We start from the raw sequence: 22,135 nt of genomic DNA, 5'->3' as shown, positions 1-22,135 counted from the left end.
AATTTATGATGATGATGATGACGTGAGTGAGGAGTCTGAGGCTCTCTCTTGCTCCTCCTCAGATTCTGAGCCGAGAGTCACTTGTTTTTTGCTCCTACCTTCTGAGGGAGTACTAGCATGGGCGATAGCCTGTAGCTCTTCTCTAATGATGGTCCGTATGTCTTTAGACGACATTGCGGCTCCCTGTCTGGTCTCCCTAATGCATTGCTTGCAGAGTTTTTTGGGGTAGGAGTCAGGGAGATACTGAGCACAAAGCACATTCTTTGTGTTTTGATTTTTCCTTTTTCTTGGCCTGAAAGGGGGGAGACATGGCGAGAAAAAAGGGGTGTCAGCCTGATAGGCAGAGTATTTTTGCGCCCTCACCCAGTGAAGTTTACGGTACCGGATCAGATGGCTGAGGTACATTTCTGGACCTTGATTCTGCTGCGTCACTTCTGCGAGCTGTATCTGTGGACCCTCTGCCGCAGCGGTCTTGGGAGGTGCCGCCACCCGCAGAATCCCCTGCCGGCGGATGCGCATCTCCTGGGGATGACATATTTCACCGCCGACTGTCCCGTGGCGGTTCGTTTAAATAGGTTACTTTTTTTTTCCCTTCAGCCGACCTGGAAGTTCCTGTTGTTCCGGGTCAGGCTTCACACCTGCGCAGTAGTGCTTGCGCCGCTGTACCTCTGCCATTATGCCCCGGAAGTTCACTCTTTACTGGCGCATCCACCCGGCCGGCGCATGCGCGGGCCCAGCTTCGTGCATCGGGCCGCGTCCCCCAGGCCCCGGAAAGCTGCCGGCAGCTGCGCTTTTCCCGCGCCACTGGCGCACTCACCGATATCACTGCGGCGGCTCCTCCAGGCTCCAAGAGCTGCCGCTGAGCTTGGTGCCGCTGTCCCAGAGCTCCATACGACCCCCCGGTGTGCTCCTGAGTGAGACCGGGTGGCCCTTCCCGGACCCGGTCATCCCTCCAGCCGTAGATCAGATGAGGGGGGGAGCCGTCTAACAGAAACTCCCCCGACGCTGCTTCTGGACCGCAGCCCCTGCCGTTCTGCAGATACTGCACAGGTTGCGTGCATTGGCCCAGGTATGTCATCTGTAGGATTCTTCCTGAGGTTCCCCTAGGAACAGGAAACCAAAACTGAGGAGGGGGGGCGGACCGCCCCCTTTTATTTTTCTGTAGGTTTCCTGTTCCTATGGGGCGGATCCCTCTACCTCCAGTGGATGCTGTCGTGGCGAAGGGTAAAAAAAACTGTTTTTGAAAGGTGAAGCATTTTTTTTTTCTGATCTGTAGATTGTTTTCTTAATGTCACCAGTATATTTCCTATGCCTTATAATAATGATGCTACTCCATGAAAACTATATGTGCTACAGAAAAACTATATACATTTTTGAAATCAGGAGAAAAAGATGATTCGGAAAAGTACAAAGTCACCTGCGATGATTACAAAAAATATTTTTTTTGTTGACCTGTGTTACCAGACCGGCCTCTCCTGTAGCAGTGCTTCTGACTTCTGAGCTCAATATGTCTAGACAGCAGCTTCATATGGTACAGCTCATCTAGGTGAACATGATATGGTCCACCCAGCTCCTGCTCCAGGTCATAACTCTGCAGATCCCTCACTGTGGCCCAGTAAAGAGGCCTGTCTGCTTACTCCACGAGGAGGACAAGGTTTGACTTTATCCTCTGACCAGGTAGGTGATGTACTGTTTTCATTAATGACTCTGCTACATTGAGGGGAAGATTTGATATCACTGGCTCAGCATCTGGAGACCTCCGATAACCTCCCATCAACCCAAAGTAACATGCAAAAATCACCTTCAAGCACAAGGGGGCGATCCTCTTCCAGAGGGTTCCACTTCCACTCACACATTGCAAGCCCTATTGTTGGAGATGGAAATCCTAGAAATCTTATTCAAATTCTTATCACAAAAAACGGACACGGGATAAAGATTTGATCATCAGAGGAATTTAGTGAAAATGAGAACTTAGCACAAAATATTCCCTTCATCGGAAGCAATCAGACCGGGCACAACAATACTGAACGGCTGGGCACCGGACTGCTGGGTGTTAGCCCTTACACTGCATGAAGCTTGTTTGCGAGAAATCAACATGCAAGAAAACCGAGGAGAACTTGCCCCAATGTCCAAGCATAAAGTATGGCTGCTTGTGCTGTAAGGTCACTTCTGCTTTTATCTGATTTGTGGTGGTCTGCGGGACATACGGTGTGCACCACCTATATGTCACCCTCTCCACCATAGATGATTGAGTCTTTAGGTGAGCAGTCTCTTTACTCAGGGCTCTCCTTATGTGCTCCATTCATGCTGTGAGGTCGCTGGTTTCCTCTCCGTCTAGTCGACAGAAGACGGCGCAGGGAAGAAGTAGAACTGAGGTCTCCACAACTCTGCATGGGAGTCCCAACCTGACGTCTATCATGATCCAAGGACAGGGGACTTTTCGGAGGCTGTGAAGTGACAAAATGATGTTACTTGTTACAGCAAGGAATGACAGGAGCACACCGAGCAACACAATAGGTCACAGAACACAAGCAGGAGAAGAAAAGTGGTAAAGACAAAAATACTAATCAGACACAGCGAATCGTTCAGAGGTAGCTGTATGTCTCTCACTTGTATTCCACTGTCTCCTCTGCTACCTGTTAACATAAGTGAACACAATCACCAGATCATGCCCCAAGCGTGGACATGATTACATTACCGGTTTGGAATGGTCTCCTCCATCTTTCAGACTACGTCGAGATCTATTCAGAAATCTGGCCACAAGTACTCGGGAATTAAGCCCTCCTTTCAGGTCACCCAAAGACAGAGCTCCACTTCTGGAAAGTCGCTGAGCAGTTTTGTGAGTGAAATGTATTCTCTTTTTACCATCTGAATTAGTGCGTAGAAGTTTTGGTGATCCAGGTGGATGGTGTCTGTGTAACATGGCTCCTTCACATAATCCTGCAGCATAAGAGGCAGTAGTCACAATGAGCCACGCCAACCACCTGCTCCCACCATCATAACAGAGTTCTCCACACATAAGATATTAGTAACTAGTGGTGAGTAGAGAAGTAACATGGAATATAGAATATAGTGGCCTTTACAGCAATAACGGCTTTCTGAACAGTGGAATGACACGAGTAGAATTCATCATGTGTCACATTCAGTGCGCTAAGCTTTCACACCAGTATTCTGGCTGTCAAATCTACCCGGGATTATAACTGCCTCTGACCTGTATACGCAGATGCAATGGAGACACTGTCCTCCTCTAGAGCCTTGGAGTAACCAGGGACCCCAAAATCTGAGAAGGAAAATATCAACAGAAATATGTTATAACGTGGCCTAGACATGACATCAGCACAGGACAACGCCATGCTGCGGCACATCTACATTATAGTGATGAATTGTTTTACGCGTCCCTTTAGCTAAAGACACGTGAAAAAGAACCTGTCAGCACCATATTGTGATGTGAAGACTTGGCTGTAATGGCGCTGTGATAATCATTACGCAGATACCACTTTGTGGTTGTTCTTTACTCCCAATTTGACATTTTCTGTTAAATAGATTTTGGTGCACAGGGACCGGAATATGCACTGGATCTTTTCCTCCTTGTCGGATTCCCAGCCCCTCCACCTGCCTCCAGTCTGCCTCCGATATGTGAGCCCGACCCTTTGGTCAGTGATTCTCCGTACAGTGATTGGTGGAGGGGCCATTGATCACAGACTAGAAGCAGGGGGAAAGACTGGGGATCGCAGACTGGAGGCAGGCAGGGGATCGCAGGCCGGAGGCAAGTGAAGGTGCTGGGGATCACAGACCAGAGGCAGGCATTGATGCCGGGGATCACAGATGGGAGGCAGGCGGTAGGGCAAGGATCACAGACTCAAGGTAGGCTGGGGATAGCAAACTGGAGGCAGGCGAAGGAGCCTGGCGATCACAAAGTTGAGAAAACCAATGCACAATCCCGCCCCTGCATACTGAATTCTAGCAGAAATTTCTTGCAGAAAACTTCAATTGTTGATTACAGGAGAACCACAGAGCAGATTTCTTCAAAGGTATCAGTGTAATCAATATCTTGGCGCTATTACAGCTGTGTCTACATCACCAGGTGGTGCTGACAGATTGTCTTGGAACTGAAGAGGACGAGGTTGGCAGCTCACCTGTACTGAGCAGCGAGGAAATCCCTGGGTCACTGAGTGAGCGGATGAGAAGTCTTGGGGTGACATCTATGGACAAGACTTTGGGCCGTGTGTTCTCGCTGTACCTGCGATGGGGACAGTCTGGGGCCTGGCAGGGAGAGCTGTGGTGTAGAGAGCATCCAGACCCTCTGTTTGCGTGTCTCTCATGTGAAGCCTTTCCTTTTACACGCAATTCTGGGAAACAAGGACCCAGCGTGCAACCGATGGTTTCCAACCTGTTACAGCTCCGCGTGGCCCCACTGGCTGCATGTGTAGGAGCCTCGGGACAGTCACTGGAGGTGGAGCATGAGAAGGAGCGCACCCCTTTAGCACGAGGAACTGCAACTTCCTCAAAAGGCCCTTGCAGACTAACTGTGGGGCTCTCCTGGTGGAGACCACATTGCCCACAGTCAGCACTCAGACAGTAGTCGGCCCGGCTGCGCTTGATGAAGCGATATTGGACATAACCCACGGATCCAGCAGGGCCCTGTATCTCCAGCAGCACAGAGTCTTCAGAGGGGCTGCTGTCCTCTGCAACAGAATGAGTGGGATTGTGATTAGAGAGCGTAGCCAGAGGCCTCATGTCCGAACAGAGTGTAGAACAGACAGTTACATATCGCAGAGCGTACAGTCATATAGTCACTACGCACCATATCACCTGCTGCTACCTCTGCCCCCTCCCCACTAGCCCCACGGCTTCTCAGCTATCTATGCCCACTCCAGATTACCCCCATGGCTTGTGTTATTTCTGCTTACTCCCCATCACACCCATGACTTCTTATTTATCTCTGCCGCTCCTCATTAGCCCCACAGCTTGTTATCTCTGCTAATTCCCTTTACCCCCACGGTATGTGTTATCTCTGCTTACTCCCCATTACCCCCACGGCTTCTCTGTTATCTCTGCCCACTACCCATTAGTAGCACGGCTTGTGTTATCATTGCTTACCCCCCCAATTAACCCCCACGGCTTGTGTTATCTCTCCTTACTCCCTCATGACTTGTAATATTACCTCTGCTTACTCCTTATTACCACCACGGTTTCGCCGTTATCTCAGCCCACTCACTATTACCACCGCGGCTTCTCCGTTATCTCTGCCCACTCACCGTTACCACGACGGCTTCTACGTTCCTTCTGCCCACTCACCATTACCACCATGGCTTCTCTGTTATCTCTGCCCACTCACCGTTACCACCACGGCTTCTACGTTAACTCTGCCCACTCCCCATTACCCCCGCAGCTTGTTATCTCTGCTTACTCCGTTATCCCAACGGCTTCTCCATTATCTCTGCCCACTCACAGTTACCCCAAGGCTTCTCCGCTATCTCTGCCCACTCACCATTACCACCACTGTTTCTGTTATCTCTGCCCACTCACCGTTACCACCACAGTTTCTGTTATCTCTGCCCACTCACCGTTACCACCACAGTTTTTGTTATCTCTGCCCACTCACCATTACCACTGTGCCCAATGGAGTCCATTCTGTCTGACAAGCTGGGACAGGACTCTTCGTTTCCTTGAGCGTCAAATAATGTTGCCTATGCAAATACAGAAAACCAGCATTAACCTAGAAACTAGCAGGAAGCTCTGTGCCACTAGTCGCCCATCACACCCCTCTCACACTCCCTCTCGAGCCCCTCTCACGTCTTGTCACACCCTTTCTCATGCCTTTCTCATCTTGTCACACCCTCTCTCACACCTTTCTCATCTTGTCACACCCCTCTCACATCTTGTTACACCCCCTCTCACATCTTGTCACACCCCCTCTCGCATCTTGTCACACCCCTCATCTTGTCACACCCCCTCACAACATACTGACATTTTGTCACACCTCCTCTCGCATCCTGTCACAACATACTCACGCCCCTCACATCTTGTCACACCCCTCCTCACAACATACACCCCTCTCACATTTTGTCACACCTCCTCTCACATCTTGTCACACCTCCTCTCGCCCCTCACATCTCGTCACACCTACTCTCATGCTCCACATCTTGTCACACCCCTTCTCGCCCCACTCACATCTTTTCACACCCCCTCTTAAATCTTGTCACACCCCCTAAACCCTTTTCACATCTTGTCACACTCCCTCTCACCCTTCTCATCTTGTCACACCTTTTTCACATTTTGTCACACCCCTTCACATCTTGTCACACCTCCTCTCGCACCCCTCACACCTCATCTTGTCACACCCCCTCTCATGCCTTGTTCACATCTTGTCACACGCCCTCTCACATCTCCCGCCCCTCTCACATCTTGTCACACCCCTCTCATATCTGGTCACACCTCTTCTTGCCCCTCATCTTGTCACACAGTTTCTCGCCCCTCACACATCCCATCACAACATACTCAGGCCCGTCGCACCTGGCTGTCCTCCCTGATCCCCATTACGCTTTCGTAGGAAGGTGGGAAGTCTGCTGGGTAGAGAGGGACGGGGCTGTCCATGGACCCATTGTAAGTGATGCTGTAGAGATCAGAGCAGTGATTATTACTAATGGCGATATTAGTCTATATCCCCGCGCCTTCTTCCCCTACCTCTGTGCGTCAGTCTCCGAGCTGCAGGTGTATTCTGGTGGGTAATATGGCGGTGGAGGAACAGGGGGCACAAACTCCTCACACTCCATCATACGCTGCAGGATCGCCTCTTGGGGAGAGAAGCACTCAAGGTTGATAGAAGTAGATCTCTGCCGGGCCAGCTTTGGATAAAAACAGAGATGTGTGAACAGGGAGAGCACCTGCAGTCAACGTCTGTGTGTCTGAAAACGCGGCACAAAACTTACGACATGGGTGACATCCAATGAGAATATCTGAATGCAGCAGATGACAGCGGACAAGGTACAGATGATGGTGGAAAAGATGGTGAGGCCACAGACACTAAACAACAGGTCCTAGGACAGAGAATGGTCAGTAGATGAAAGGACAGCCAACAAAAAAGGACCACCAGTACAGAGGGGTTTCCTGGAGGTGGAAAGTCAAGACACGGAGCGTGTACAGCCTTCTGTCACCCACCTTCAGCGCCACGCGGATACTGTCACACTGGTGGTTGGGGTACAGGGTCAACTTCTCCAGCTCTCTGCAGTCAGGCAGCGCCTCCTGCTGGGCAACTGGGTGGCAGCAAATACACCAGTTGTTTTCCTGAATAAGAGAGGGCAGGAAATGGGAGCTGTGAACTAATGAACCCAGGTATAAAGACAGCAGAAAGCAGCATGGACACTCACCTTTTTACAGGAATTAAAGGATTTCACCAGCTGACCGTTCTGGCAGGAGAGGATGGAACCAGCCAGGCTCAGCATCACACTCAGGGCACTGACCAGCGTGAACGCCGTCACCTGAAAAACGATTCAGCAGCAGCACTGTCAGCAGACTACTCATCCTGCCTACTGGTATATACTGCTGCCACAATGCCCTGTATGTCCTCACCTGAACAACACCCTACCCTCTTTCTGCCAGTGATCGAAGACTAACATCCTGTCACTATCTCCACACTCTTCTTGTCTGCTAAGTTACTTTTGTTAGAAAGGGGTTTAGGTCAAATTTTGGCATTAAATCAACAACAAAAATCCAAAGAATATACATCTAAAACCTAAAAAAAAAGCCAAAAAATATACCAAAAAACTGGACATAATTGAGGTTCAGTGCAAAACAGAAAATCAGAAAGAAAAAAAATGTACATAAAAAATTGTACATAAAAACCATAAATAAAAATACAAACTTTTATTAAAATCAAAACAACAAACAAGGTAATTAAAAAGTGGGAAACTCGAAAAAATGGCAAAGGGAACTCATCACATGTTATACAGAGGCACTACATACAAGTAAATAGACTAATATGCTATACATGGTGTTCCATCAAAGAGTACAAAAAAAATCACAATGCTTGGTTAATAAAACCATTCATGTTTACTGACGTAAAGACAAACCAAAAAATAAGTCACAGTAGTACAAAGATTACCTCTGGTGGGTGCCAGTGCCCGCCCCTACGTACGTTTCGACTATTGCCTTCTTTTGGGCAATAGCTGAAAAGTACGTAGAGGCAGGCACTGGCACCCACCAGAGGTAATCTTTGTACTACTGTGATTTATTTTTTGGTTTGTCTTTACGTCAGTAAACTTACATGAATGGTTTTATTAGCAAAGCATTGTGATTTTTGGTACTTTTTGATTTAACACCATGTGTTAGTATATTAGTTTATTTATTTGTATGCAGTGCCTCTGTATAACATGTGATGGGTTCCCGTTGACATTTTTTTTCAGTTTCCCACTTTTTAATTACCGTGTTTGTTGTTTTGATTTTGTTAATAAAATTTTGTATTTTTATTTGTGGTTTTTGTGTACATTTTTTTCTTTCTGATTTTCTATGTTACTTTTGTCTGGAGGCTGTCAGTCTGTTGTGGCTGTGCTGGTTCTGTGCTGCAATCATCTGTGTTGACTTCCCTTGATTAGTCCTCTACTGATAATGTGTGCAAACTGTAAAGCACTGCAGAATATGTTAGCGCTATATAAAAATAAAGATTATTATTATTATTATTACTTAAGCATGCTAGCTCCTCCATCTGGTGTCAGTCGCACACTTGCTGCTGCCTGTGTAAGGCTGATCCCTCTGTGCTCTGAGCCTGACTTTATTCCTTTCCCGGACTTAGACTCTGCCTGTGACCTGACTTCTCTTGTGCCCGATCCCTGTAAACTGTCTTGTCTTTCTGGTTATCCTGACCTTGGATCGTGAATTGGATTTTGTCTGACTTCCCCTTGTTGTACTGCGTCATTTCCTGGACCTGACCTCAGATTGTTTGACCTCCCTTTACTTATCCGGTAAGTAGTATATATTATTACTATCTGTTATTGTAGTCTCTCTCTCCATTTCTATGCCTAATATTTACTATAGTGACTCGCGTCACATTTCCGCTGTTATTCAAACCTCCCGCTCCCAACTGCAGGACTTCTCCTGTGCTACCACAAAATAGTAGAAAATGCCGAGCACCACCAAAAGTACATAATAGCCAATGCAGTCTGTGAAGAAGGAATACCGCAGGCATAAAACCTGTGTTCCTTCAGGTGCACACCAAAGCCAGATGAATAATCCAAATAAAATTAAAAAAGTGGAACTCACCGGAATGAAGTCCAAATTTTTTTAGTCAAAAAAATGTTAAAACATCCTAGGCAGGTGGGGGGCTGAGAAGTGTGGAGACAATGGCCGTATTGCGCGTATTGCGCTTCTACGGGTCAGCAACCTGTAGAAGCGCAATACAGCGTGAAACGGCCATCATCTCCACACTTCTCAGCCCCCCGCCTGCCTAGGATGTTTTAACATCTTCTCCTGTGCTGCACCTACTCTCTAGAACGCGCTAACCCTGACTGTCCAGTGACTATTACCGTTAATATTCATAAGCGGACTTATCTCAGAACCTAATCTGTGATTTAAACAGTACCCCCCAGTGTGTGCACATACTGACCAGGGAAAGCCTATGAATGTGTACAACCCTGTATTGTATTTTAAGTAAGATGGCAGCACAATTGTACGAAGCGAGCACTTTCTCAACCCATCATGTGACCCAGTGCTTCTCAGATGAAAAGTGTTTCTCAGCATTTCTTCATGATCAGTGTGAACTAGCCCCAACCTCTGGCCTAATGATCCATACTTACCACCAGCGTGATCGGCTTTTTCCATGAGATGCAGCCAATAAGGCCTGAAACAGCCAACTGAGCAGCAAGAGGGGGAGAAGACAGGCAAAAGAAGGATATGGGAGAAAGGATAAAGCAATGGAGCAGAGCCGAGACCACAGTCAGGTGTTGTGAGATAGTAGAGAGGTGGGGACAGGTACAAGACCACCATAAGGAGAGAACGAGTCTCAGTGATGGAGGAAATGAAGATGATGCAATAAATGGAGGAAGGATGAAACAAGGTTACAGAAAAGAAGGAAAAAGTGACAACGTTAGAATATGAGTCTGAAAAATTTTGGAAAATTGAATTAGTTCAATAAGTCAATGAATGGAAATGTCGGCAGAACATGAAAGTCTCAACAGCATTGAACAGCGGGAAAATATATCCTCCATCATTACAAAATGTGTTGACAGTCTGCATACACATACAGGTGTGAGCGACACCTGGCCTTCTCTCTACCCCAAGTACATCCCCCTACACACATACAGATGTGAGTGACACCTGGCATTCTCTCTACTACTAATACATCCACTATACACATACAGGTATGAGCAAAACCTGTAATTCTCTCTACTACTAATACATCCACTATACACATACAGGTATGAGCAAAACCTGGAATTCTCTCTACTACTAATACATCCACTATACACATACAGGTATGAGCGACACCTGACATTCTCTCTACTACTAATACATCCACTATACACATACAGGTATGAGCGACACCTGACATTCTCTCTACTACTAATATGTACCCCATACACATACAGGTGTGAGCGACACCTGGCCTCTCTAATACTAATACAAACCCCTAAACACATACAGGTATGAGTGACACCTGACCTTCTCTCTACAACTAATACATCCACTATACTCATACAGGTATGAGCGACACCTGACATTCTCTCTCCCACTAATACGTCCACTATACACATACAGGTATGAGCGACACCTGACATTCTCTCTACCACTAATACGTCCCCCATACACATACAGGTATGAGCGACATCTGGCCTTCTCTCTACTCCAAATACATCCCCCCATATACATACAGGTGTGTGCGACACCTGGCCTCTCTAATACTAATACAAACCCCTAAACACATACAGGTATGAGAGACACCTGGCCTTCTCTCTACTACTAATACATCCCCTATACACATACAGGTATGAGCGACAACTGACCTTCACACTACTACTAGTACATGCCCCTGTCAGGAAAATATGAGTTATTTCCTAATATCCCAGGTACTCATCCAGAGCTGCCTGTTACCTCTCCTTGGTTTGTGAAAGTCAAGCTCACAAGCAATCCCCCTCGCAGCTGCAGCCCCTCCCCTCTCCCTGCCTTTGTGAAATTCTATCCACTCCCCCCCTCCTTCAGCAGATGGTCACTTTTATTGCATCTGGCCAGTTAAGTGTGGTTTTTCCCTCCACGATTTCCTTTGTCCATTTCAGGTCAAATTTAATAACACACAATAATCCTGAAGACAGAAAAAATATATTTCCAGAATCAATATAATTAGGGCTACGCACAGCAGAGGTTTGCAGCCAAAGTGGCCATCAGGAGCCGGAAAACAGTTTCTGATCACCAGTAACACGCAGGGGCATGCCATATTTAGTCTCAAAAGAAAGGTCACATCGCAGGGGAAAAGGCAATGCCCTATCACCCTATGAGCCCCCCCCAGCAATCATGAGCAGTCATTCCTCTCACTAAAAACTTGCACGATTTTGCTGCGCAAAAAGTATTGAAGATCAAACTCAGTGTTTATTAGATCTGTGACAATACGGTGTGTGTAGCAATTACCCCCTCCCCTTCTCTTGGTTTTTCTGTCCTATCTTTTATTTGGCAATTATGGCTACGAGGGGAGAACTCTGGTACGCCCAGCAGAAAAAGGACACTTGCTGGATTATGTGCGTACAGAGGCATTGATCCCCATGGAAAAAAGAAAGACCAAATGGTCGCCGAACTTGTGCGACTTGAAGCAGACTAAGATCATTCCCAGAGCTCAGTGGAGGCAGGGGTCAACCAAACTATGGACGATACTGATCCTGAGGTACAACCCTACTCGCATCCAGGGCAGCGGAGACCACTATCTGCGGATGGCCTTGGAACAACTTCCTGCAGACTATCATCAAGAACGGCTGAAGTTGATCCAGCAATACCAAGAGAGCCGAGCGACAAGCCCAGCAAGAGGCCGAGCGGGAAAAGAGACAGTACCAGCTGCAGTTAGCCAGAATCCAGGGGCAGAGGTATTCCCAACCAGGCAGTGAGTCCACCAACGCTCAGTTCCTTAAACCCTGCATTTTCCTGTGATGGAAAAGGATGCAGACTTGGACATATTTTTGCAGGAGTCTGAAAAAGCCTGCAGACAGTACCAGCTGCCTGAGAATCAATGGGCCCGATATTTAACCCCAGGGTTCAAAGGAAAAGCTCTGGAGGCGTTTGCTTCTCTTGCCTGAGACCATGATGGAGATTATGAGGCCAACAAGCAGACCCTGATAAAGAAGTATCAACTGAGGTCTACCGTAAAAAGTTCCAGAATCTCCAACGTGTCCCACACAACAGCTACAGTGATGTGATGCATGGACTCAGAACCCACTTTGAGCACTGGGTCCAAGGACTATCAGTGACCACTTTTGAGCAGCTGCAGGACTTGATGGTAAAAGAACAGTGTCCACATCTTTGCCCGGCTGAAGTGCGATAGTTCGGATTGATCGGGAGCCAAAAGAAGCGGATAAAGCAGCGCAGTTCGCTGACACCTTCGAGGCCAAATCGTAAACCGGAGATGCGAAAGCCAGTCACTGCAAACTGGAAAGGGGGTAAGCCATCAACCAACCCCAGTACCCCCCAGCTGACCGACCGGAGGTACTGGCCCCTTTGCCAATGCCAGACCTACATCCGATCCCCGCAAGTGTTATTTCTGCAGTTGGACTGGACAAGCACAAGAGCCCCCCCAGCCAAGGCCTCCGGACCTAATGCAGCAGTTCTTTTTGTGGGTGGGGCGGTTGGGAGGGCCTGTCAAAATATGCAGAGAATCACCTAGGGGAACACTGTCGCTATAGGCCTCAAGGACACCGGAGCCGAACGAACCCTCATCCGACCCGAACTGGCAACACCTGAAGAAATTAACAGGGGGAAAACCCCAACTGTCACCAGGATTGGGGGCATCCGCTGTCCCTTGCCGATGGCCCGGGAATTTATAGATTGGGGTGCCGGGAGCGAGGTGAATGAAGTAGGGGTATCCAAATAGTTGCCCACACACGTTTTGTTGATTTGGGGAGGATGTTTGCGTTTTATGTCCCCGACACCCCACCTCAATCTGATATTGAGGGTAATGTTAATGATAATTATGTGAATGTACATGCTTTACCTGATAATGATGATGTATCTGAAGGTACAGGAGAACTCAGCCATGTCACGCTGCGGGGTGAGATGGCTGAGGAACCACTAACAGGAGCAAGCGTCAGTGCTAAGGGAAATGGGGAGAGGCACGGGAACCATGAAGAAGGTGATGCCTTGCAACTGACCAGTGCCACACAGGAAGGTGTCCTGGCCAGTTAACTGCCCCATATATAGCATTGCTTCTGAGGTAATGAGGGAGGATGGGGAGGTAGTACCCATAGCCGAGCAGGCTGATGGGACTGTGGTATTCCCTGGGGAGATGGCCTATGTAGCTGCTGTCACACGCAGTCAGATTGCAGGTAACGCCTTGTCTTCTGGACCCCCCCTCAGTCAAAGGGATGACTGAATTGGAGACAGACCCAGAGAAGGTCCCAGAGGGTCCCCGTGCGAACGGGACCTTAGCGTCGCTTCTGCCTGCCTCCAGCCAGGAGTTCCAGGCTGCTCTGCACTCCGATGCTAGCCTAGAGACTCTGAGAAACTACCTCCGAGACTGATAAGGAAAGGATATTCTGGGAACAAAGGAGGTTGTACCGGGAGATGGTTCCCAGTAAACCCCAACAGGAGTGGATGAGGGAGAGACAGCAGGTCGTACCCTACCAATTTAGGGGTGAGTTGTTACGGATTGCCAATGAGATTCCACTCGCTGGACACTTGGGGATCAGTAAAACTAAGGCCCGGCTGTCTCAACACTTCTATTGGCCCAAAATGGTGACAGATGGAATTAACTACTGCCGCTCCTGCATCACATCAAAGAGTGGGAAAGTCAGGGCATGCTTCCAAAGCTCTCCTGATCTCTTTGCAAGTGACAGAGGAGCCTTGCCAGAGGATTGCTGTGGACATTATGGGACCACTGGCCATATACAGCAGCTCTGGAAAGAGTTACATCCTTACCGTGGTAGACTATGCTACCCGGTGTCCGGAGGCAGTGGCTCTGTCCTCAACTAGGGCGGGATAAGGTGGCGGATGCCCTGTTGGCCATCTTTTCCTGAATAGGATTTCCCAGGGCGATGCTTACCGAGCAGGGGATTCAATTCATGTGTTGCCTAAAGTAGGCTCCCTGTAAGAAAATGCAGGTGAGGCGCTTAGTATCGACAACATATCACCCTCAAACCAATGGTTTGTGTGAGCGCTTCAAAAGAACCCTCAAAAAGATGCTAAAAATGCTGGTTGAGACCGAGGGATGTGACTGGGAGTGGTACCTCCCACACCTATTTTCTTACTGAGAGATTCCGCATGCCTCGATAGGGTTCTCCCCTTCGAGTTCCTGTAAGGCAGAAGAGTCCGGGGACCCCTTGGGTTGGTAAGAGAATCCTGGCAAGAAGAGCTGAGCCCTTCAGAAGCACTGGTACGACCAGAACGCCGGGGAGCGGTCCTACCAGGTGGGTCAGAAGGTGTGGGTGCTGTTCCCTGTACCAAAAGATAAGCTTCAGGCGGCCTGGGAAGGCCCGTACGTCACACACCAATAGCTCAACCCAATCACATACATGGTCACTCTTGACCACACGCGGGGTAGGCGAAAAGCCTTCCACATCAATATGATGAGAGCTCATCAAGAACGAGGAGCCTGCGTCCTACCGATCTGCAACCTGCCCAAGGATGGTGAGGAAGACCCCCTTCCTGGACATGCTGGCCCAAGCGAGGGCTGGCGGGTCCATAGAGGATGTGCTGGTAAGCGACCTGCTATCCACACACCAACATGCGTGCATGGCAATGCAGACGGGTTATCTCAAAGGGTGAGCCCGCAGAGGTGCAAATGGAGGAGTACCGAGAGGTTCTGCCTCCGTAGCGCAGTCCAAAAGGGGGAGGCGTCAGGAAAATGAGATATTTCCTAATATCCCAGGTACCCATCCAGAGTTACCTGTTGCCTCTCCTTGGTTTGTGAAAGACAAGCTCACAAACGATCCCTCTTGCAGCTGAAGCCCCCCCTCTCTCTGCCTCTGTGAAATTCTATCCACTCCCCCCTCCCTTCAGCAGATGGTCACTTTTATTGCATCTGGCCAGTTAAGTGTTTTTTTTTTCCCTCCATGATTTGCTTGGTCTATTCCAGGTCCAATTTAATAACACACAATAATCCTAGAGGCAGGAAAAATATGTTTCCAGAATCTGTATAATTAGGGCTACGCACAGCAGAGGTTTGCAGCTGATGCGGCCATCAGGAACCAGGAAAACAGTTTCTGCCCCCCCAGTAACACGCAGGGGCATGTCATATTTGGTCTCAAAAGAATAGTAACGTCGCAGAGGAAAAGGTAATTCCCCTGTCAACACCCTATGAGCCTCCCCCAGCCAAAGATATGAAAAGATAGGAGTTTTAATAACTTTTCAAAAGGGGCGTACGTCCTCTAACACAGCCCACCAAGTGAGGTCAGCAAGGGCGGAGTCCCTTGGTTTTGGGCCAAAACAAAGCTCATGCGCTCAATTGGGGTGGTGTCAGATACCAGGAGAGCCAGCTAAGATGCTGTGCTGATGAACCATTTTCCTTGGGAAGGCCTTTCTCCCTTTTATTAACACGCTATACTTGTGACTGAGATTGCGTAAGTTTCTTATTTTAATCCCTTTTATTTGTAACTGTCTGTACATACTGTATTTTGTCTCCTTTGTAATATCTTTTGCATTTTCGTAACACACTGCCTATATTTTCTGGAGTAAACTTATTAAATTTACTAGCTTCATTCTTCTTGCTCTATGATTGAACTGACACGTACTCTGTGCCAAATCACACTGTCAGTTGGTTACTGACCCGATATAAGCTTTACTATCAAACGAGGAACCGGTGGCAACATAGTGTCCTAGTGGTATTGGGGAACCCTAGCAGTGACAGATCAGAGATTTGTGTGTGTATTCCCTGCCTGGACTGGTGATATACCCACCAACCTCACTGCAGAGTGCCCGATAGACAGTACGCGACAAGGCAGCCTTTCCGGCGACTACTTATCCTAGGTGCAGTTCTCTGACCAGAGGATAAGGGGGTGCCAGAGAGCTACAAGTTCCTAAGGCCTGTTTCACATTTCCGTTTGTTGCCATCAGTCAAAATCTGCCGTTTTGCAAAAAAAACGGATCAGCCATTTTTTGGGGGGCGGATCCGTTTTTTTTTCCCATTGACTTGCATTAGCGGCGGATTTTGATGGATGGTCATCCGTTGGATCCGTTTTTTGACGGATCCGCCATAATTTTGGCATTCGCTGACTTGAGTTGACGGACAATGAAACGTTTTTGGCTGCGTCAAAATAGAGGATAGCAACGGATCCGCCATTCATTATAATGGTCGCCTATGGGCGGCGGATCCGTTGCCAACCGTTTTTTGACGGAATCCAGCAACGGATCCGCCTTTTGACACTGAGCATGCCCGGAAGAACAGTCTTGCCAGAAATTTAACCCCAAACTGTTCTGGCGGCGGAAACACTCTCTCTCTCGTCATGTCCCTTTAAATTTCATCACCTTGGCTCCAAAAACAGATCCGTCAAAAAACGGATCCTGTGACATCCGTTTGTCCATTTGTGGCAAAACGGAAACGGATCCGTTTTATCACACTCTGGCGGATTTTGACTGACATCAAAAAACTGAAGTGTGAAACTGGCCTAACCGGAACTGAACGTGAAAACAAAAATAGTGGGTTTATATTCCTATTTGTGACACCCCCCCCATACACCTACAGGTATGAGCGACACCTGGCCTTTTCTCTACTACTAGTACATCCCCCTATACACATACAGGCTATGAGCGACACCAGGCTTTCTCTCCATTCCTAATACATCCCCCCATGCACATACAGGTATTAGCGACACCTGGCCTTCTCTCTACCACTAGTACATCCCTCATACACATACAGGTATGAGCGACACCTGTGGCCTTCTCTCTACCACTAGTACATCCTCCCATACACATGCAGGTATGAGCGACACCTGGCCTCCTCTCTACTACCAATACACCGTGAGTGACACCAGGCCTCCTTTATACTACTAATACATCCCCCCTATACACATACCGATGTGAGCAACACCAGGCCTCCTCTCTACTACTAATACATCCCCCCTATACACATACCGATGAGAGCAACACCTGGCTTCCTCTCTACTGCTAATACATCCAGTGCCGGACTGGGATAAAAAAAAAAAAAAAAAATCAGTCCTGCCACACAAACCCCACATACTATAACACTCCCCCCACACCTGATCAGTGGCTTTTGCTATACTTCGTCGTGCCTCCCCTTAAAGGTGTAATTTGAAGAGCCATGTGTGAATAGCGCAGCAGTGCACATGATCGACCACAGCTCCATTTACATGGTGTTCTTTAGAGCATTGCCTCTCCGGATCATGGGGATCCCAGCGGTCGGACCCCAGCAACTACAAAGTCCTCTGGTATTATCCATTTAAATGGGTTTTGCTATATATTTGCCTATTTTCCCACAGTGATACTGAAAATAATAAAGCAATATTAACCCTCCCAAAGTCCAATGACGCCACTCCGACAACAAGACAGCACAGGAGGAGTGGTACTCTGCAGTGTATAAATAAATATATATATATATATATATATATATATATATATATATATCCTGTATATGTGTGGGTAGGGAGAGTATTCAGACCCCTATATATTTGTCACTTTCATTGCAGTCATTTGGTTAATTCAAAAAAGTTCATTTTTTTCTCATTACTGTACACCTCTGCGCCACATCTTGACTGAAAAAGGCCAGAAATATAGCAATTTTTGCAAATTTATTAAAAAATAAACTGAAATATTACATAGTCATAAGTATTCAGACCCTTTTCTCAGACACTCATATTTAAGTCACATGCTCTACTCTCATTGGAGTCCAGCTGTGTTTTAACTGATAGGTCTATGCTTTTAAAAATCAAGTCCTATCTATATAAGACCTCACAGCTCAAAGTGCATGTCAGGCCAAAAGAGAATCATGAGGTCAAAGGAACTGGCCAAGGAGCTCAGAGACAGAACTGTGGCAAGGCACAGATCTGGCCAAGGTTACAAAAGAATTTCTGCAGTACTGAAGGTTCCTAAGAGCACTGTGGCCTCCAAACTGAGCAATCGTGGCAGAAGAGCCTTGGTGAGAGAGGTAAAGAACCCCAAGATCACTGTGACTGAGCGCCACAGATGCAGTAGGGAGATGGGAGAAAATTCCACAAAGTCAACTATCACTGCAGCCCTCCACCAGTCAGGCCTTTATGGCAGAGTGGCCCAAAAGAAGACTCTCCTCAGTGCAAGACATATGAAAGCCCGTATAGAGTTTGCTAAACAAAATCACATGAAGGACTCCCAGACTATGAGAAATAAGATTCTCTGGTCTTATGAGACAAAGATAAAACTTTTTGGTGATAATTCTAAGAGGTATGTGTTGAGAAAACCAGGCACTGCTCATCACCTGCCCAATACAATCCCAACAGTGAAACATGGTGGTGGCAGCATCATGCTATGGGTGTGTATGTCAGCTGCAGGGACAGGACTGGTTGCAATAGAAGGAAACATGAATGCGGCCAAGTACAGAGATATCCTGGATGAAAACCTCTTCTTCCAGAGTGCTCTGGATCTCAGAGTTGGCCGAAGGTTCATCTTCCAACAAGACAATGACCCTAAGCACACAGCTAAAATAACAAAGGAGTGGCTTCAGAACAACTCTGTGACCATTCCTGACTGGCCCAGCCAGAGCCCTGACCTAAACCCAATTGAGCATCTCTGGAGAGACCTGAAAATGGCTGTCCACCAACGTTCACCATCCAACCTAATGTCACTGGAGAGGATCTGCAAGGAAGAATGGCAGAGGATCCCCAAACCTAGGCGTGAAAAACTTGCTGCATCATTCCCAAGACGACTCATGGCTGTACTAGCTGAAAAGGTGCTTCTACTCAATACTGAGCAAAGGGTCTGAATACTTATGACCAAGTAATATTTCAGTTTTTCTTTTTTAATAAATTTGCAAAAATTTCTACATTTCTGGGTTTTTTTTCAGTATACATTAATGAGAAAAAAATATGAACTTTTTTTGAATTTACCAAATGGCTACAATGAAACAAAGAGTGAAAAATTTAAAGAGGTCTGAATACTTTCCATACCGTATGTTTGTATAATATATATATTTTATATATACACATACACACACAGGAGAAGTGGTACTGTGCAGTGTATATATACAGGACCGGAGGAGTGGTACTGTATAGTGTATATATACAGGACAGGAGGAGTGGGACTGTGCAGTGTATATATACAGGACATGAGAAGTGGTACTGTGCAGTGTATATATACAGGACAGGAGGAGTGGTATTGTGCAGTGTATATATACAGGAAAGAAGAGGTGGTACAGTGCATTATATATACAGGAGAAGTGGTACTGTGCAGTGTATATATACAGGACATGAGAAGTGGTACTGTGCAGTGTATATATACAGGACATGAGAAGTGGTACTGTGCAGTGTATATATACAGGACATGAGAAGTGGTACTGTGCAGTGTATATATACAGGAAAGAAGAGGTGGTACAGTGCATTATATATACAGGAGAAGTGGTACTGTGCAGTGTATATATAAAGGGCACAAGAAGTGGTACTGTGCAGTGTATATATACAGGGCAGAAGTGGTACTGTACAGTGTACATATACACAGGACAGGAGAAGTGGTACTGTGCAGTGTATACATACAGGATAGGAGAAGTGGTACTGTGCAGTGTATATATACAGGTCAGGAGAGGTGGTACTGTGCAGTGTATACATACAGGACAGGAGGAGTGGCACTGTGCAGTGTATATATACAGGACATGAGAAGTGGTACTGTGCAGTGTATATATACAGGACAGGAGGAGTGGTATTGTGCAGTGTATATATACAGGAAAGAAGAGGTGGTACAGTGCATTATATATACAGGAGAAGTGGTACTGTGCAGTGTATATATACAGGACATGAGAAGTGGTACTGTGCAGTGTATATATACAGGACATGAGAAGTGGTACTGTGCAGTGTATATATACAGGACATGAGAAGTGGTACTGTGCAGTGTATATATACAGGAAAGAAGAGGTGGTACAGTGCATTATATATACAGGAGAAGTGGTACTGTGCAGTGTATATATAAAGGGCACAAGAAGTGGTACTGTGCAGTGTATATATACAGGACATAAGTGGTACTGTGCAGTGTATATATACAGGACAGGAGTGGTACTGTGCAGTGTATATATACAGGACAGGAGAAGTGGTACTGTGCAGTCTATATATGCAGGAGGTGGAGTACTGTGCAGTGCATATATACAGGACAGAAGTGGTACTGTGCAAAATGTATATATATATATATATATATATATATATATATATATACACATACATACATACATACACACACACACACACACACGCACACAGAACATAAGAGGTGGTACTGTGAATTGTATAAATACAGGAGAAGTGGTACTGTGCAGTGTATATATACAGGACAGAAGTGGTACTGCGCAGTGTATATATAAAACCATAAAAAAATTAGTGACAGGCATTTATATGCTAGAGGGGTTTTCAATGCAGAGATCTATATTAGGCTGTGTGCACACGGTGCGGATTCTGCTGCGTTTCCGCAGCGGTTTTGCCCCTGCGGAAACGCAGCAGTTCTGCTGACCAAGTACAGTACAATGAAACCCTATGGGGTTTCAAAAACGCTGTGCTGACGGTGCGTTTTTTTCCGCGCGGTTTACAAACCGCAGCATGTCAATTGTTTGTGCAGTTTCCGCAGCGGTTTCATACCTCTACCATAGTAGAGGTGTGAAACCGCAGGGCAAAACCGCAGACCAAACCGCAGGTCACTTTACCTGCGGTTTTACCTGCGTTTCCGAGCGGGAAAAAACGCAGCGGAATCCGCAACGTGTGCACATAGCCTTATAAGTGTCCCCCATTATAGGGAAAGGAAATCCAGAGACATGTATATACCCTTTAACATATATAACCTGTAGGTTGATATATTCGGAGTACTCCACTCTGTTCATAATGTTTACTATAGCGGGAAAAAGCTTGATACTAATATGCTCTTGGCCCTGTTATTTAACTGGTGTTTTCTGATCATTGTTTCAATGTAAACCTCTAACATATACAGTTAGGTCCATATATATTTGGACAAACAACATTTTTCTAATTTTGGTTCTAGACATTACCACAATGAATTTTAAACAAAACAATTCAGATGCAGTTGAAGTTCAGACTTTCAGCTTTCATTTGAGGGTATCCACATTAAAATTGGATGAAGGGTTTAGGAGTTTCAGCTCCTTAACATGTGCCACCCTGTTTTTAAAGGGACCAAAAGTAATTGGACAATTGACTCCAAGGCTAGTTCATGGACAGGTGTGGGCAATCCCTTCGTTATGTCATTCTCAATTAAGCAGATAAAAGGTCTGGAGTTGATTTGAGGTGTGGTGCTTCCATTTGGAAGGTTTTGCTGTGAAGGAGACATCGGTCAAAGGAGCTCTCCATGCATGTGAAACAAGCCATCCTTAAGCTGCAAAAACAGAAAAAACCCATCCGAGAAATGGCTACATTAGGAGAGGCAAAATCTACAGTCTGGTACATCCTGAGAAAGAAAGAAAGCACTGGTGAACTCAATGCAAAAAGACCTGGGCGCCCACGGAAGACAACAATGGTGAATGATCGCAGAATAGTCTCCATGGTGAAGAGAAACCCCTTCACAACTGCCAACCAAGTGTACAACACTCTCTAGGAGGTAGGCGTATCAATATCCAAATCTACCATAAAGAGAAGACTTCATGAAAGTAAATACAGAGGCTTCACTGCACGGTGCAAGCCACTCATAAGCATCAAGAATCAAAAGGCTAGACTGGACTTTGCTAAAAAACATCTAAAAAAGCCAGCACAGTTCTGGAAGAACATTCATTGGTCAGATGAAACCAAGATCAACCTCTACCAGAATGATGGAAAGAGAA

General features: G+C 46.7%; 1 protein-coding gene across 6 annotated transcripts in view; it reads right to left on the bottom strand.

Annotated features, from left to right (window-relative positions):
* Positions 1-1,930: 1,930 nt before the first annotated feature.
* ENTREP3 (endosomal transmembrane epsin interactor 3) overlaps positions 1,931-22,135 on the bottom strand; it is a 42,371-nt gene continuing 22,166 nt past the window's right edge. For 2 of the 6 annotated variants that reach the window (XM_073552335.1, XM_073552338.1), the window contains exons 2-12: positions 9,792-9,848; positions 7,371-7,481; positions 7,162-7,287; positions 6,933-7,040; positions 6,688-6,848; positions 6,517-6,643; positions 5,606-5,690; positions 4,137-4,685; positions 3,212-3,280; positions 2,699-2,940; positions 1,931-2,447 (exon numbers count right to left, since the gene is read on the bottom strand). In XM_073552335.1, the coding sequence (XP_073408436.1) occupies positions 2,274-2,447; positions 2,699-2,940; positions 3,212-3,280; positions 4,137-4,685; positions 5,606-5,690; positions 6,517-6,643; positions 6,688-6,848; positions 6,933-7,040; positions 7,162-7,287; positions 7,371-7,481; positions 9,792-9,848 (1,809 nt within the window). In that variant the 3' untranslated portion in view covers positions 1,931-2,273. Of the gene's footprint in view, positions 2,448-2,698; positions 2,941-3,211; positions 3,281-4,136; positions 4,686-5,605; positions 5,691-6,516; positions 6,644-6,687; positions 6,849-6,932; positions 7,041-7,161; positions 7,288-7,370; positions 7,482-9,791; positions 11,171-22,135 lie in introns of those variants that run through there. The other 4 variants (XM_073552336.1, XM_073552339.1, XM_073552337.1 and 1 more) reach the window with 4 other exon arrangements.

The sequence above is a fragment of the Dendrobates tinctorius genome, unplaced genomic scaffold (assembly GCF_039654945.1).
Source record: "Dendrobates tinctorius isolate UK_male_01 unplaced genomic scaffold, ASM3965494v1 ptg000189l, whole genome shotgun sequence".
NCBI classification, from domain to species: domain Eukaryota; kingdom Metazoa; phylum Chordata; class Amphibia; order Anura; family Dendrobatidae; genus Dendrobates; species Dendrobates tinctorius.
The sequence above is the reverse complement of the archived record's forward strand: the minus strand, read 5'-3'. Positions and strand labels throughout refer to the sequence as shown.